General features: G+C 41.0%; 1 protein-coding gene across 1 annotated transcript in view; it reads left to right on the top strand.

Moving 5' to 3' along the window:
* The first annotated feature begins 491 nt into the window (after positions 1-491).
* Positions 492-13,619, top strand: part of LOC131239073 (glycosyltransferase BC10-like) — a 30,345-nt gene continuing 17,217 nt past the window's right edge. The window contains exons 1-4 of the mRNA XM_058236632.1: positions 492-638; positions 2,903-3,061; positions 3,146-3,397; positions 3,493-3,609. Coding sequence (XP_058092615.1) covers positions 492-638; positions 2,903-3,061; positions 3,146-3,397; positions 3,493-3,609 — 675 coding nt within the window. The remainder of the gene's footprint in view (positions 639-2,902; positions 3,062-3,145; positions 3,398-3,492; positions 3,610-13,619) is intronic.

The following is a 13,619-nucleotide window of genomic DNA, read 5'->3' as shown; positions in this document are numbered from 1 at the left end:
TCTTCCTTTCAGGGCGGGAAACGCTGGAACTGGACGGAAAAAAAAAAACACGCACACGAGACGGACACAGATTGGGTACTACCCCGCCTGTCACTAGCTCGTCACAGTCAAGGGCTCTGAAGGGTCACCTTTCTGTATATCCCACTGTCCATCCATTTTTACACATCACTTTAGACCAAAATTTAAAAAAATGATGCAGATCCAAGCCTCAATTGGTCCACACCAGGGGAAGCAATGGGGATAATGATGTAAACCGTTGAAACCTTCCTAGGGTCCACCACGATGTTTATTTTCCATCCAAACCGTTAATAAGGTCACATAAACCTTAGATTAAGCGGAAAAAAAACATTAACTTGATCCAAAACTTCTGATACCCCAAGAAGTTTCCAGCGGTAGACATTTAATCCCAACTGTATGGTCCATTTGAGCCTTGGATCTATCTCATCATCTTTGGGCTTATTTCTTAAAATGATATGAAAAATAAAAAATGTATGGACAGGAGGGGTATTACTCAAACCGCGACCGCCTTGCATCGTTTCCTGAAAGCGACCATCCAGTTGCTCGTGTGCACTCGGAAATGCACTCCCCTCACACGTGGAAACGAGGAAGATATGGGTGAGATCAGAGCCTTTGATCAGGTGATCCAATACTTTGTATATTCCAAAAATTAGGCCCGTCTCGCCATCCCTCAATCACCACGGTTTACTGTGGTGTGGTCCATTTGAGATTTGGATCTGCCCTCGCAAAAATCGCCTGGTCATTATTTCAGACGGCAACAGGGGTTTAAAAGAATAGACAGCCCGGCAAGGATAAATGACGGCCCACGTGTCATTATACCGGTGGCGCCCACTTGATGAGTGGACCAGAAAGCTTTCTAAGCTACAATGCATTCACTGTGGGACTAAGTGCCAGTGGCCAAGATCACAAACACGTTGCCACGTTTGCATGCGTGGGGAGCTTGTGTTGGGCGTTTGCAGATGGTCGCTTGCAAGTGGCGGACTCGTTGTGTCAACGTCTAAGAATTGAGTCGGAATCCTCTGTTATCTGGTCAACTGGATTTCCTGTTACCCTAATCCTCATTGGTCCACGTCACCACTTACTTAAAAAAAAAAACCAAACAAAAAAAAGTAAAATAAAGCTTCGGACGCCAAACCGCCAGGTTAACAGGAAATCCCTGTTAACCAGAAAACAGAGGATCCGGACTTGAATTGACCAGCGACCCACTGGACGTGGATTTCCTGCTAAAGCCTTTCGCAGGGGGTTCCTGTGCAAGGATGCTGGGTGGGGCCCACCACCATGTTTGTGAGAAATATATTCTGTTCATCCGTTTGACGAGCTCATTATAGGGAAAGCGACCAAAAACGAGTTGGATCCAAAACTAAAGTTTACCACACCAGAGGGAAATTGGGAAAGAAATACCTACCGTTGAAACCTTCGTGGGCTCCACGTTGATGTTTATATGCCATCCAAACCGTTTATAAGGTCATTACTATAGGGATAAAGTGGAATAAAAAAAAGGGAAGCCCGAAACAAAGTTTTTACGGTCATAATAATGTTTCAACGGTTCTCACTGAATCCCCACTGTTTCCTCTCGTGTGGCCCACTTGAGTTTTGTATCCACCTCTTTTTTGGACGCTGGTACTAAAATGAGGTCGCCAAACGGATAAACGGAGTGTATTTCCCACAAACACGGTGGTGGGCCCCACCCAGCATCCTTGCGCAGTAAAATCCGCGTCCCGACCCATTACCCACAGGCGCAACCCAAGCAACTTGAAATTGATAAAGCCCAAGCCCAACCCGACTCATTTAGCTATAATCGCTCGAGTTGACCAGGCCTAGCAGCCCTCGGGATCTTAAACGGAATAGAGAGGTTAAAGGTATGCTTAGCCCTTCCACTGGTAAAAATACACAGTCATACATACAACATTTGGGGAGCCCACTGCATCTACCAGACAATGAAAAAGCGGGACGCGTATTGCGTACTACCCGCGCCCGTCCCTAGCTCCGAACGGTCAGTTCTGTGGGCGGGCCCACCGTTATGTATCTGTACATCCAAACCGTCAACCTCTTTTTCTCAGATTATTTCAAGCTACAAAATGAAAATGAGGCAGATCCAACGCTCAAGTAGACCACACCAAATAATAAGCTTGGTTGCATTAAAATCCATAAAGCATTAAAGGTAAGTTGCATTAAATGCTAGAGTCATCTGTGGTATGATCCATTTGATCGTTGAATCTGTCTTATTTTTGTGTTTGTGCCTTAAAATAATCTAAGAAAAGGGGTAGACCGATTGGATGTAAAGATACATCACGGTGGGCCCGCCCACAGAAAAAGCGCATGCATTTGCCTCCGGGGGGTCACCAGGAAAAACAGAGATTTCATTGCACAAAATGGTAATTTTATCTTCTTTTTAGACAGTCAGGCATGTGTATTTAGGCTAGTATTCTGTTAATTTGTTTTGAGTTTTCTGGGCCTGGTTATCTTAACCTAGCCCATTGATAAGCTACTTGGGCGAGTGATGCCAAGGTTTAATACAAGGTTTGACTCATTTACTTAAATGGGTTGCATTTTTTACCCAAATTCAACCCAGTGTCACTGGCCTGGCTCAAACCTACTTCGAAACCCAATCAGCGAGTTCGCACCCCACCCAATCACAGCGCCAGCTCTAAGTAGCATTTCTCTTATCTGCATAGCCATCATTTTCACTCGATTTATGTGAATTTGAATTTGGTAAGCTCATAAACTTATCAAATTTATGAATTTAGATTTGACATATCACAAAGTTCATTATTTGATGATCAAACTATCATCACCAAAGAAATCAACGTTGTGTAGGGGTTTGGAAATGGCTTTAAGCTTTCGCACGTGCCAAGATCTCATGATGGGTCTGGAACCAGGCTAGCAGCGTTACCCATCACATACACGTGCCTATCACGTGCCACAAAATCTCGGAGTTTCCGCGTGCCATGAAGCGCCATTGAAGAGAATTCCGTGCAGAAGAGAGAAACACGTACGCCATCCGAAAAATGCAGATTTCTTCTCTCTTGTAACTGCCTTCCATGTACTCCGTCTTCCCTCTTTTTCCTTCTCTTGTCATTTTATTCGAGAAACGAAATTATTTCCATTTTTGCCCTCCATGATGAAGAAGCGGTTCCCATCGTTTCCCATCCGCCCTGGATCGAGGCTCTTCATCTCTCTCACCACCGTCCTCTTCATCTTCGCCCTCTTCAGGCTCCATTCCCTGTCTAAGCTCCCGTCCTCGGCCCCGGCCCGCAACGCGGCCGCTTCCGTTCTCAGTAGGCCGTCCAATCCCTTCGTCGGCACGCCGAAGATCGCATTCCTCTTCCTCGCGCGCAGCAACCTCCCTCTCGATTTCCTGTGGCAGGGGTTCTTCCAGGTTCGTAATTTTCTCCAATTTCCATGGCCGTTCGACTTCTCTCATTTTCCTTTTGTCCTTTGAATTTGTTGTATTGAGGTTGGTGGGGTCCACAGAATGCAGAAGAAGGGAGTTTCTCTGTTTACATCCATTCAAAGCCCGGGTTTGTCTTTGATAGGTCGACGACAAGGTGCGCCTTCTTTTATGGGCGCCAGCTCAGCAAGAGCTTTCAGGTATTCTCATGTACTGTAATTCATTTCTATTTTGTTTATTATTTTTTTTGTTATTCATCTTGGTAGTATGGTTCTTCATTTTATTATTTATTTATTTATTGTGAGAAATAATCTTATACATTACAACTAGTTGCATTTGACATGTGGGATCATCTGATCATCTATCCGGACGGTCTATCCTTTTGAGCTCGGCACTGATAAGCCACTACACAGAAATCACACGGATCAGATGATATCGGCCCTTTAAATGCTGGTCATTTTTGTTAATGGCCATTGATGGAATATTTAGAATCATCTGACCAAATTGTTTCTTTAGAATCATAATCAGTCCAAGGTGGGTCCCGTCAAAAAGATTTTCAAGTTTATGATTGGATCTATATTTCTCTGCTTGATCTTGACTGCTCGTTATTGTAATGCTATTGAGTGGATGTCTTGGTATTGTTACATCATTATTTTTGCCGAGATTTTATTTTATTTTAATTTATTTTCTTTCAAAGATGGTGGAATTTCGTAAGAGCCAAAAGGCCACCAAAAAGAAAACAAAGCAGAACCGAAAAAGAAAAAAAAAAAGAAAAAGAAAAAGAAAAAAAGAAAATACAAACTGCCAATAAGGGCACTCAATCCCCAATTCGCAATTATGCCTGATTGATGACCCTAGAATAAAACCACTTCTATTATGGAAACAATGGTTATTCCTCTCACCCTAGGGAATCTAGCGGTTTTTGCAGATAAGTATGTTTAACAAATGCACCAGCCAGGCTTTAAACCTAGGCATGCTTCTTGCATCGTCTCCTACCAAGAGTCTGTTAGAATGACTGAACGGTCTGGATTGATGATTGGGCACTTGCATGCGTTCAAAGCAATACAACTGGTAGGATTAAATAGTCTCCCCTCTGTTTTTCTTTTTCTTTTTAATCTTTAACTGTTCATTGATGTCAATTTATCGATAGTTCTGCTTAGGAGCCTATGAGAAATGCTACTGGCAGTTGCCTACTAGGCTTGCTTGCCCCTACTACCTTGCCATGTTGCTATCCATATCCTTCAGCTGGAAGGTACTGAAGTCTTGCACAATTGGAAGATCTCCTATATGGAGAATACACATTTCGGTTGACGGAGCTTAATTCTAATTATTTTGTTCCAAAGCAAAGATACCCACAGGGCGGTTCGTCCTATTCAGATATTCACGACCAAGAGGTACTGGATTCTCTTTTGGATAGGCCCTGAAAGGAGAAGGAAGGCTAGAATGCCAACAGACGTCTATTATCTAATTCACCCGACCCGATAGTACCCATTTTGGGCACGTCCAGTGCCAAAGTCACTGAATGGGGAAGTCGCCAATCCCTAAAACAGACTATTGCACTTATTAGAGATCCTCATGTTCCATTGAGTGGTGAGTTCGTTCAGATTTGAATACATGTGCATGGGATATGAGTATCTCTGATCGGCGGGATCATTCCGTGTGGAGCATCTACAGTTGGACCACCTACATGAACATTCAGGATCACTAAATGGTAAATGGCAAATGGCAAATCATGTTGAATCAGTTTTTTCTCCTTTATTTTGGTTCTGTAGTTCTCTTCTTCTTTTCCTTCAAGTTTCATTTGATTTTTTATTTTTGTTTCGGTATTTTTTAAAAAACTTTGTATACAGTGCTCCGAACAGTTCAGGTGGCCCCTATGAAAATTATCCTGCTGATTAGAGATCCTCATTGCCCATTCGCAATGAGGGTCTTTGATCTGGACCATCGTTTCTAACTCAGCTTGGTATGGATGGCGAGTGTCTTTGATCAGTGATTTTTCTTTACTGTGTGGTACATCTATGGTGGGACTTTCTAGATGAACAGCTTGGATCAACACATGGCAGGTCAGAAGGGGCATGGGTGAACCTTCCTAGACTCTTTATTATTATTATTTTTTTCCATATATAAATGAGGGAAAGCGGTCACATGAAAAGATGAATCTTAGAAGAAAAAATTCCAGTGTGGAACTTTTGTAAATATTATATCCAGTTAAAGAACTTTCTCTTGAAAAGTTTCATCCTACAAATTATCTCTGAATGGATGCGGAAGAACTTGACATCAATCAGTTCTAATATATTTGTTAATGGTTCTGGGTATGGGCCTATGTCCCATTTGGATATGGTTATGGGCCTACGGCCCACTTGTTGCTTAGTTGTTTTGGTCTTGGGATATGTTAAACATATTAATATTTTGGGATAGTTTTGTCATTTTTCCTTTTTATTACTTAAACATAAAGGAGGAGGGGGGACATGCAACCCGAATCTCCTCTTTTCTTCTCTCAATTTTCCTTCTTTCTTTCTCTTCTTTTCTCGTCCTTTCTTCTTTTTCAATCTCTATACAAATATACATGGTATCATAGGCCTTGTAATCATTTCCATGCCACCCCAAGTTGCTGGATCTAGTTTTGGGGACCTTCCAAAGGTGTAGGGGACTGATCAGACCTTAAGGGAAACACATTTTGCTGTTCTTTTGTGCAGAAAACATGTTGTGTTCTGCATTGTTCTTCATGTAGAAGGAAATGCTTACAAATAGGAGCCTAGATGTGTTGGCAGATAAATAAAGGTTTGCTGATTTTTCATGAAGTGACATTTAAAATTATTTGTTTATGTTGGCTGCATTATGTGGATGCAGTTTTTGGTAGATATTCTCGCTAGTAAAGTCATGTGCGATGTGGGAATGATATTGACATGGATTATGGTAATAACATTTTGGACATGTAGCTGTATGTGGATCTTCCTCTAAGACCAGCATTTTCCATTGGTGTTAAAGTAAATTGATTGTGGAATGTGTGTCGAACCTAAAAGTTTAGTTGTTGGTTCCTTATCTATTGGGAAAATGCAAGGACCCTCCTTCAATGCATCAATAACTTTCGTGAAGCTGAATGGGAAGAATTATGTTCTATGAGCCAAGTCTGTCAAGGTATTCCTCTTAGCCGGCGAAAAGGATCAACACCTCATGGATCTTAAACTGGAGGAATATGATCCTAAATACAGACAATAGATGTATGAGGATACCCAGATTCAATCTTGGTTATAGATAGTATGGAGTCTGATGTGAGTTCTAATTCAGTGTTCTAAAACATAACAAAAGATGTCTGGGATACTATGAGGAAAATGTACTCTTCAAAATAAAATATTTCTTGGGTGTATCAATTATACAATGATATCTTCTCTTTTAAAAAGGGGGACAAACCCCTTGGCTAGTACTTTGAAGAATTGACCGGCATGTGGAAAGAGCTTTTCATATATTATCCCATTATCTCATATGTCAGCCTCATGAAGAAGCAATGGAAAGATACAAAAGTAATGAAACCTATGTCTAGTCTACCAAAAGAGTATCAATCGGTAAAGGATAAAATTTTGGGAGCTTCCATTCCTTTAGTGGCAGAGGATTATGCAAGAAATCAGTCTCTTTAGCAAATGAATTCAATAATATTCATGTTAATGCATTTGATAAAACCGCATTGACCTCTTCATCTGGTTATTCCAGTTTATGTGGAGGCTGCAGTGGACATGTTGGGCGTGGTGCTCTCTGCGGTGACAGAGGTGGTAAATTCCTAGGGGGAAGGTAGAGGTGGTTGAGGAGACCATACATGTACTCATCGTGGCTTAACAAATCAGGTTGTAGGCTTTTGTTGGGATCTTCATGGAAAATCCCCAAAGACGAATCAAGCCCTTATGGTGGTGGATGCTTCTTCCAGTGGTAGACCCACTAGTACTTCATCTAATCCTAGTGGTGATTAGATCAGTGTTTCACTATCATGGGAGGAATACGCGTGTTTTCTATCTTCTAGTGGCTCTAAATCCTACAATGCTCCCTCTACCTTTGCAACTATTTTGGCTCAATCAGGTAAAACATGTCTCTTGTTATCTTCTGCTTCTTATCAGATCATCAATTTCAGAGCGTCTGACCATATCTCTTGTAATCAAAGGCTCTTTTCTTCCTTTAATTGTGTTTCATTAAATATGTTGGTTACTTTTACTGATATTACATCATCTAATGTCATTGGAGTTGATACTACTCAGCCTTATGCATTAATTTTTGTGTCATTAGTTCTATATGCACCCAAGTTTCTTATTAGCCTTTTATTTGTAAGTAAACAAACACCGTCTTTGAATTGTTTTGTCCTTCTTTCCTTCTTATTTTGTGTTTGAGGACTTCAATACATGCAAGACGATCGATGGAGGCCATGAGAGGAATAATTTGTATTTGGAGAGAGAACTAGTAAGTGTATCAGCGGTTCCTGCAAATTTGACAATTTAATAGAATCGTCATTTGGACATCAGTCTCTCCAGAATCTACGAACTCTCATTCCATCACTTCCTAAGGTGTCGAAGTTGGCGTGTGAAACATTTCAACTAAGTAAGCATCATAGAATTCACTTTCCATCTAGAATTGATTCAAGAAGTGATGCTCTGTTTAAATTAGTCCATAGTGATGTGTGGGGACTATCTCGAGTCCCTAGTTTGTTTGTTGGGTTTTAAGTACTCTATTCTCTTTATCGATGATTACTTTAAGATAACATGGCTATATCTAATGAAGCATGAGTTGGAAGTCTTTCGTGTATTTCAGAATGTTTATAATTAAATAACGAATCAATTTGGTATGAAATTGTATATGGTTAGGTCAAATGTCTTGGAACTCATTTATTAGGATTTTCAAAACCTATTTACAAAGTCAGGAGTATTATTTATCAAACCTCTTGTGCTTATACACCCCAACAAAGTAGGGTGGCTGAGTGCAAGAATAGATATCTGGTGGAAGTTACTCGAGCCTTCTTGCTAGAAATAAATGTTCCATAGATCTTTTAGGGCGATGTAGTTCCCACTACATATCATTTGATCGATATAATACATTTATTGGTTTTAGATGGCAAAATATTGTTTTCTTTGTTGTTTCCCGATCAACTAGTTTCTTTTTTTAATTCCCAAAGTGTTTGCTTGTACTTGCTTTATTCATACATTTGGGCCAAGTCGAGATAAACTTTTGCCTTGTTTAGCTAAGTATATTTTTTTGGGATATTTTTACACTTAAAAGAGTTATTAGTGCTATTCCTCCACTCTTAAGTAGCATTTTGTTACTGTTGATGTCACTTTCTTTGAAAACATTCCATTCTGTGTCAAAGATGAGCAGACCCTCCAAGCTACATCTATGGAATCTCCCTTGCCAAGTGTATTTCCTTCAAATTTTAATTTTGAAATGCCACTGCCACCTCAGAAGGATTCCATGTCGACTTATTATAGAAAAAGGAGAAAAGGCCAGGTATTATTGACTATTCCTCTTCAGTCCACTCAATCGTCTATTACACCTACTGAGGTTCTTAGTTCTTTTGAGTCTTCTAAGGTTGTTGATGATCTTCCTATTGCCGTCCGAAAAGGTAAACGCTCTTGCGTTACTCATTTTATCTCCAATTTTGTCACTTCTATCTATCTTTTAACAAATTATCATAAATTTGCCGTTAGCTTGTCTATTGTATCCATTACTAAATCAATTCAGGTGGCATTATTGAATGAAAATTGGAAATGAGCTATAGATGAAGAAATGGAAGCTATGTACTCCAATGATACTTGAAAGCTGACTGATCTTCCTTTAGGTAAGGCTCTAGTTAAGTTTAAGTAGGCGTACACAATTAAGTTCATCCTTGTTGGGTCAACAGATCATTACAATGCCAAGTTGGTTGTTAAATGGCATACTCAGATTTGTGGAGTAGATTATTTGGATAAGTTTTCTTAATTGGCTAAGTTTAATTCTAGATTATTTGGAAAAGTTTTCTTCATTGGCTAAGGTTAATTCAATTCGAGTTGTTATATCTCTAGCTACAAATCATGATTGGCCACTCTTTTAGCTAGACGTGAAGAACGTGTTTCTACATGGAGATCTACAAGAAGAAGTCTACATGGAGCAACCTCCTGAGTATGTTGGTTAGGGGGAGTCGTCTAAAGCATGCTGGTTAAACATATCTATACATGGGTTGAAGCAATCACCAGAGGCCTTGTTTGAGAAGTTTAATATTGTGGTTATATCGTTTGTGGCTTAAAAGGGAGAAGAGTAGATCACTCAATTTTCTCAATGAACTCTACATCTAGCTACATAATACTTACTGTGTATGTGGATGATATCATAGTGAGTAGTGATGACTTGGAGGGCATTGAAAAGTTTTAGTCATATCTTCAAATTGAGTTTCATACCAAAGATATTGGTCTTCTTTGATACTTTTTGGGACATTGAAGTGGCAAGATTAAGAGTTAGAATAAATCAATGTAAGAGAAAATATGTTTATAATTTGTTGAAGGAGACTAGGATGTTGGGTGCCAATTACTGGTTGATATACCAATGGATTGTTATCTCAAACTTGAACTTGAAAAAGGAGAATTGTTAGAAGACCTTGATATGTACATGAGACTTGTTGACAAACTTATCTATTTGACCATCACCTTGCCTCCTTAATCAATGTGGTGAGCCAATTCATACAGAGTCTGAGGACATGGAATTTAGTAGTACTTATGAGGATCCTCAACTATTTGAAATGTTCACTTGGGAACAAGGTATTCCGTAATGGTAATGGTGGCCCTAACGGCCACCACAATTATCTTTATGATACGAGTACTAGCGGCCGTCACGATCTCTTTTTCTATTGAAAGAAAAAGCCCAAAAAGCACGTATTTGTCATGTAAAATTGAAAAAAAAAATAATCCGAAAAACCTGTATTTTTCTCGTAATAGACCATTACAGGGTTATTACAACCTTTACAAGGGGTGTAATAAGCCGTTAACATCGGTTACATGTCATTTTTCCTATAACGGTTGTTACAACCATTATGACCCCATAATGCCATTGTTACCTTTACGTAATAGCCTTTAAGGCACATCATGTTTGGGAATGGTATCTTATGTCACGCCCTGTAATTTGGATATAGAGTGTGCACCCTCAAACTTGAGTTATGGTCCATGACTCGTACACCAAGTGTATATAATTCCACTCATCATACATTTGTTTGGAGCCGTAGTTTAATGTATTTTAAGTTTCCACTAAATTAACATCCATACATCCACACAATTGCATACTCTTCCATTATCAAATCCATCATATTCACAACCACATAATTATATTCCAAAATTCAACTATGTCCACCCATCTGGGACTTTATTCCACTAAAATATCAAATATTATTCGAAGTATAATGATCCTAAACAGTTCCAATTTAACTTAAACATCAATATCTATAATAAGAAAACTGAATTTCCTAATGGTCAATCATATAAAAAATTTATCCATCCAACGTAGCGAGTTCATCTTCTGCCAAATACAGCCATTGGTCATGTGTTTCATCTGCCGACCGAACCTCATTCTCCGACACTTTATTTGGATTTGCTGTCTCATTCGCTTCTATACGGTTGTCATTCCACAACGTTGGCTAGGCCATTGGTCATGTACTTCATCCGCTAACCGGGCCTCATTCTCTAACACTTGATTCGGATTTCCTGTCTCATTCGCCTCTGTACAATTGTCATTCTGCAACGCTAGCTGGCCAGGCTAGTTGTCACGCCCCAGACTCGGTGACCGGACCCAAAAGGAACCCGATAGCTGGTTCTGGCTGCAACAGCCTCCGTAGTACCCCATTCTCGGTTCCTGGCTCAGGTTCCGATCCTGGGATCCTACAAGGAGGATTTTCATATTACAATTCCAATCCAATTGAGCATACCCAAGATCATAACAAGTAAATCTCAGAAAATAAACAAGGAACACACTACAAAATCCACTAAGAATTTAAACTTTACAGGTACAAGGCTCAAAAGGAAATACATAATATAGAAAGAAGGGATGGAAATATCTGCAACAGGTCCTCAGCTCGCGCAATCCAATCCACAGCTCCTCCGCTACTGTGCTGACCTGGGATCTCCTGCACGCATCAATCGTGCATAAGCTTATAGAAAGCTTAGAGGGTGGTGTAAGGTGTGTGACAATGGTGTTTAGAAGAAGATATGGGAGAATGCAGAAGGAAACATGAATGATACTAATGCCACTAGCCGTATCGAGGCTAAACTATGAATGCAGTAAGCCGTACCAAGGCTATGCAATGTAATACATGAGTACTGGGCGTCATATCGAGATGATGCAATATAAGGCTTATACAGCCGATGCAAATGCAATGCGAAGTAATGCCAGTCCTCATATCCAATCCACATATCAAGTACAGTTCCATCATAAGGAATCCACCGAGGTCAAGTACACTGCTGGATGACTGTCGCTCTGCAAGACCCGCAAAGTCAAACGAGCATAGGAGACCTCACTACCCAACTGTGAACAACCAATCACCAGCAAGGCTCGACGGTAGCGGACCCATTCACGAGCTGGTCAAACTCAGCCTAGCAGTTGCCCTCTCTCTCAGGCGGGTAAGGCCATACCCCATCCCAACCGACCACGTTGCAGTGGGAGACGCTGCCTCAAGGTATAAAGGCACTCTTGCCCTCATATTTTCCAATCGGTCTTGGTGTTGAGGTGTCCCCTCGGTACCGTGGAAGTTTAGGGGCTTTCACCCAGGGATATCCTATGCACCCCAAATGCTCAAGAATCATTTCTGGTGTCCATACACGGCCATCCACGATATCTCTGTGGAGGCTACGACCCTGATGAAGCAAGAGCGAATATCTACATGCTATGCAATGTCAGATGCTTGAATCACACAATCAACCATGCATCAATCCCCAACATCCACCATGCTCAAGAGGGTAAACTCCATCCCTCGGAGAGATACCAACATGTCCTACATAATGGCACAACCATGGCCAATCATACCTCAACCAAGCATGCATATGATGCATATGGGAGTGGGCCATAAAGATAAATAAGGGTGCCAATGAGGTGAATGAGAAGATGTACTCTCTACCTAACCGTAAAGGGTCTAGGTACTTAACCAATTCCTCATAAGGAATACAACCTCTAGTGGAGGCCATTTACTTGGGATAGTACAGGAGACTAAGCATACAATGCTAGGGCCTATATAATATGGAAACGGGCCTAGCAAGGGACTAAGGTGGGCATTCAACCACACTTAGCAACTAATGGACCTAGAGGGGTCTAAATGGGGACTTTCAACCACCATTGCCCCAAGGCATCTAATCCACAAACCACATAAACATAAGGCCCAAGGCCCATATCCAAACCATATGCACATAAGTCCCACAAAAGGCATAAGGAAGTAGGCCCAATAGTACCTCCAACAATCATGGCCCAAGGAGGGGAACCAAGGCCCAAGCCTAACTCCTAAGGGCCATAGAGTCCAAGCATTTCGATGGATTTAGTGGGCAGCCCATGTATACAAATACATGGCCCAAAACAAGTTTTTTTTTGTTGGGTGGAATGGGCCCCATTATATCAACCCAATAACTAGTCATTTAAGTGGGCATTCAAGGGCCCAAATCCACCTTTTCCTCAGCTTATAAGTCCAGCAAATGGTGGAAGGTCAGCCCATCATTTGGCTGGCCAAGGTGAGACATTCCAGCTCGACTTGGGCCCACTAAGAAGCCCCAAGATCTGGTATGCAGTGGGTCCTATAAATGGTTATCAAAGGTGGCCCAAAACATGCATTAATTAAGCCCAAATAATTATACTAAGGTATAGGCGAGGAACAAGTACCCAATTTATCAATATGGTGGGCCCCCAATTTAGCTATACATTGTGTATTTAAATGGCCATGGCTGGACTTTTAGTCCACCAAATCTTCTAGGCCTATTGAGGCCCAGAAACATGTCAAAATACTTGGGAGTTATTCCCATAGTGTCCATCAATACATCATAGGGGCCCCACCAATTTGGAGATAAGGATTTGGCACTCAGAAAGGTGGGCCTTGTCACGCCCCAAACTCGGAAACCGGGCTCACAAAATTCCCGATCGCCGGATCCAGTGGCGACAGCCTCCGTAGTACTCCATTCTCGGCTCCCAGCGTCCATACGCCAGATTCCGATCCTGGGATCCTACAAGAAGGATTTTT

The sequence above is a fragment of the Magnolia sinica genome, chromosome 3 (genome assembly GCF_029962835.1).
Source record: "Magnolia sinica isolate HGM2019 chromosome 3, MsV1, whole genome shotgun sequence".
Taxonomy (NCBI): Eukaryota; Viridiplantae; Streptophyta; class Magnoliopsida; order Magnoliales; family Magnoliaceae; genus Magnolia; species Magnolia sinica.
The sequence above is the reverse complement of the archived record's forward strand: the minus strand, read 5'-3'. Positions and strand labels throughout refer to the sequence as shown.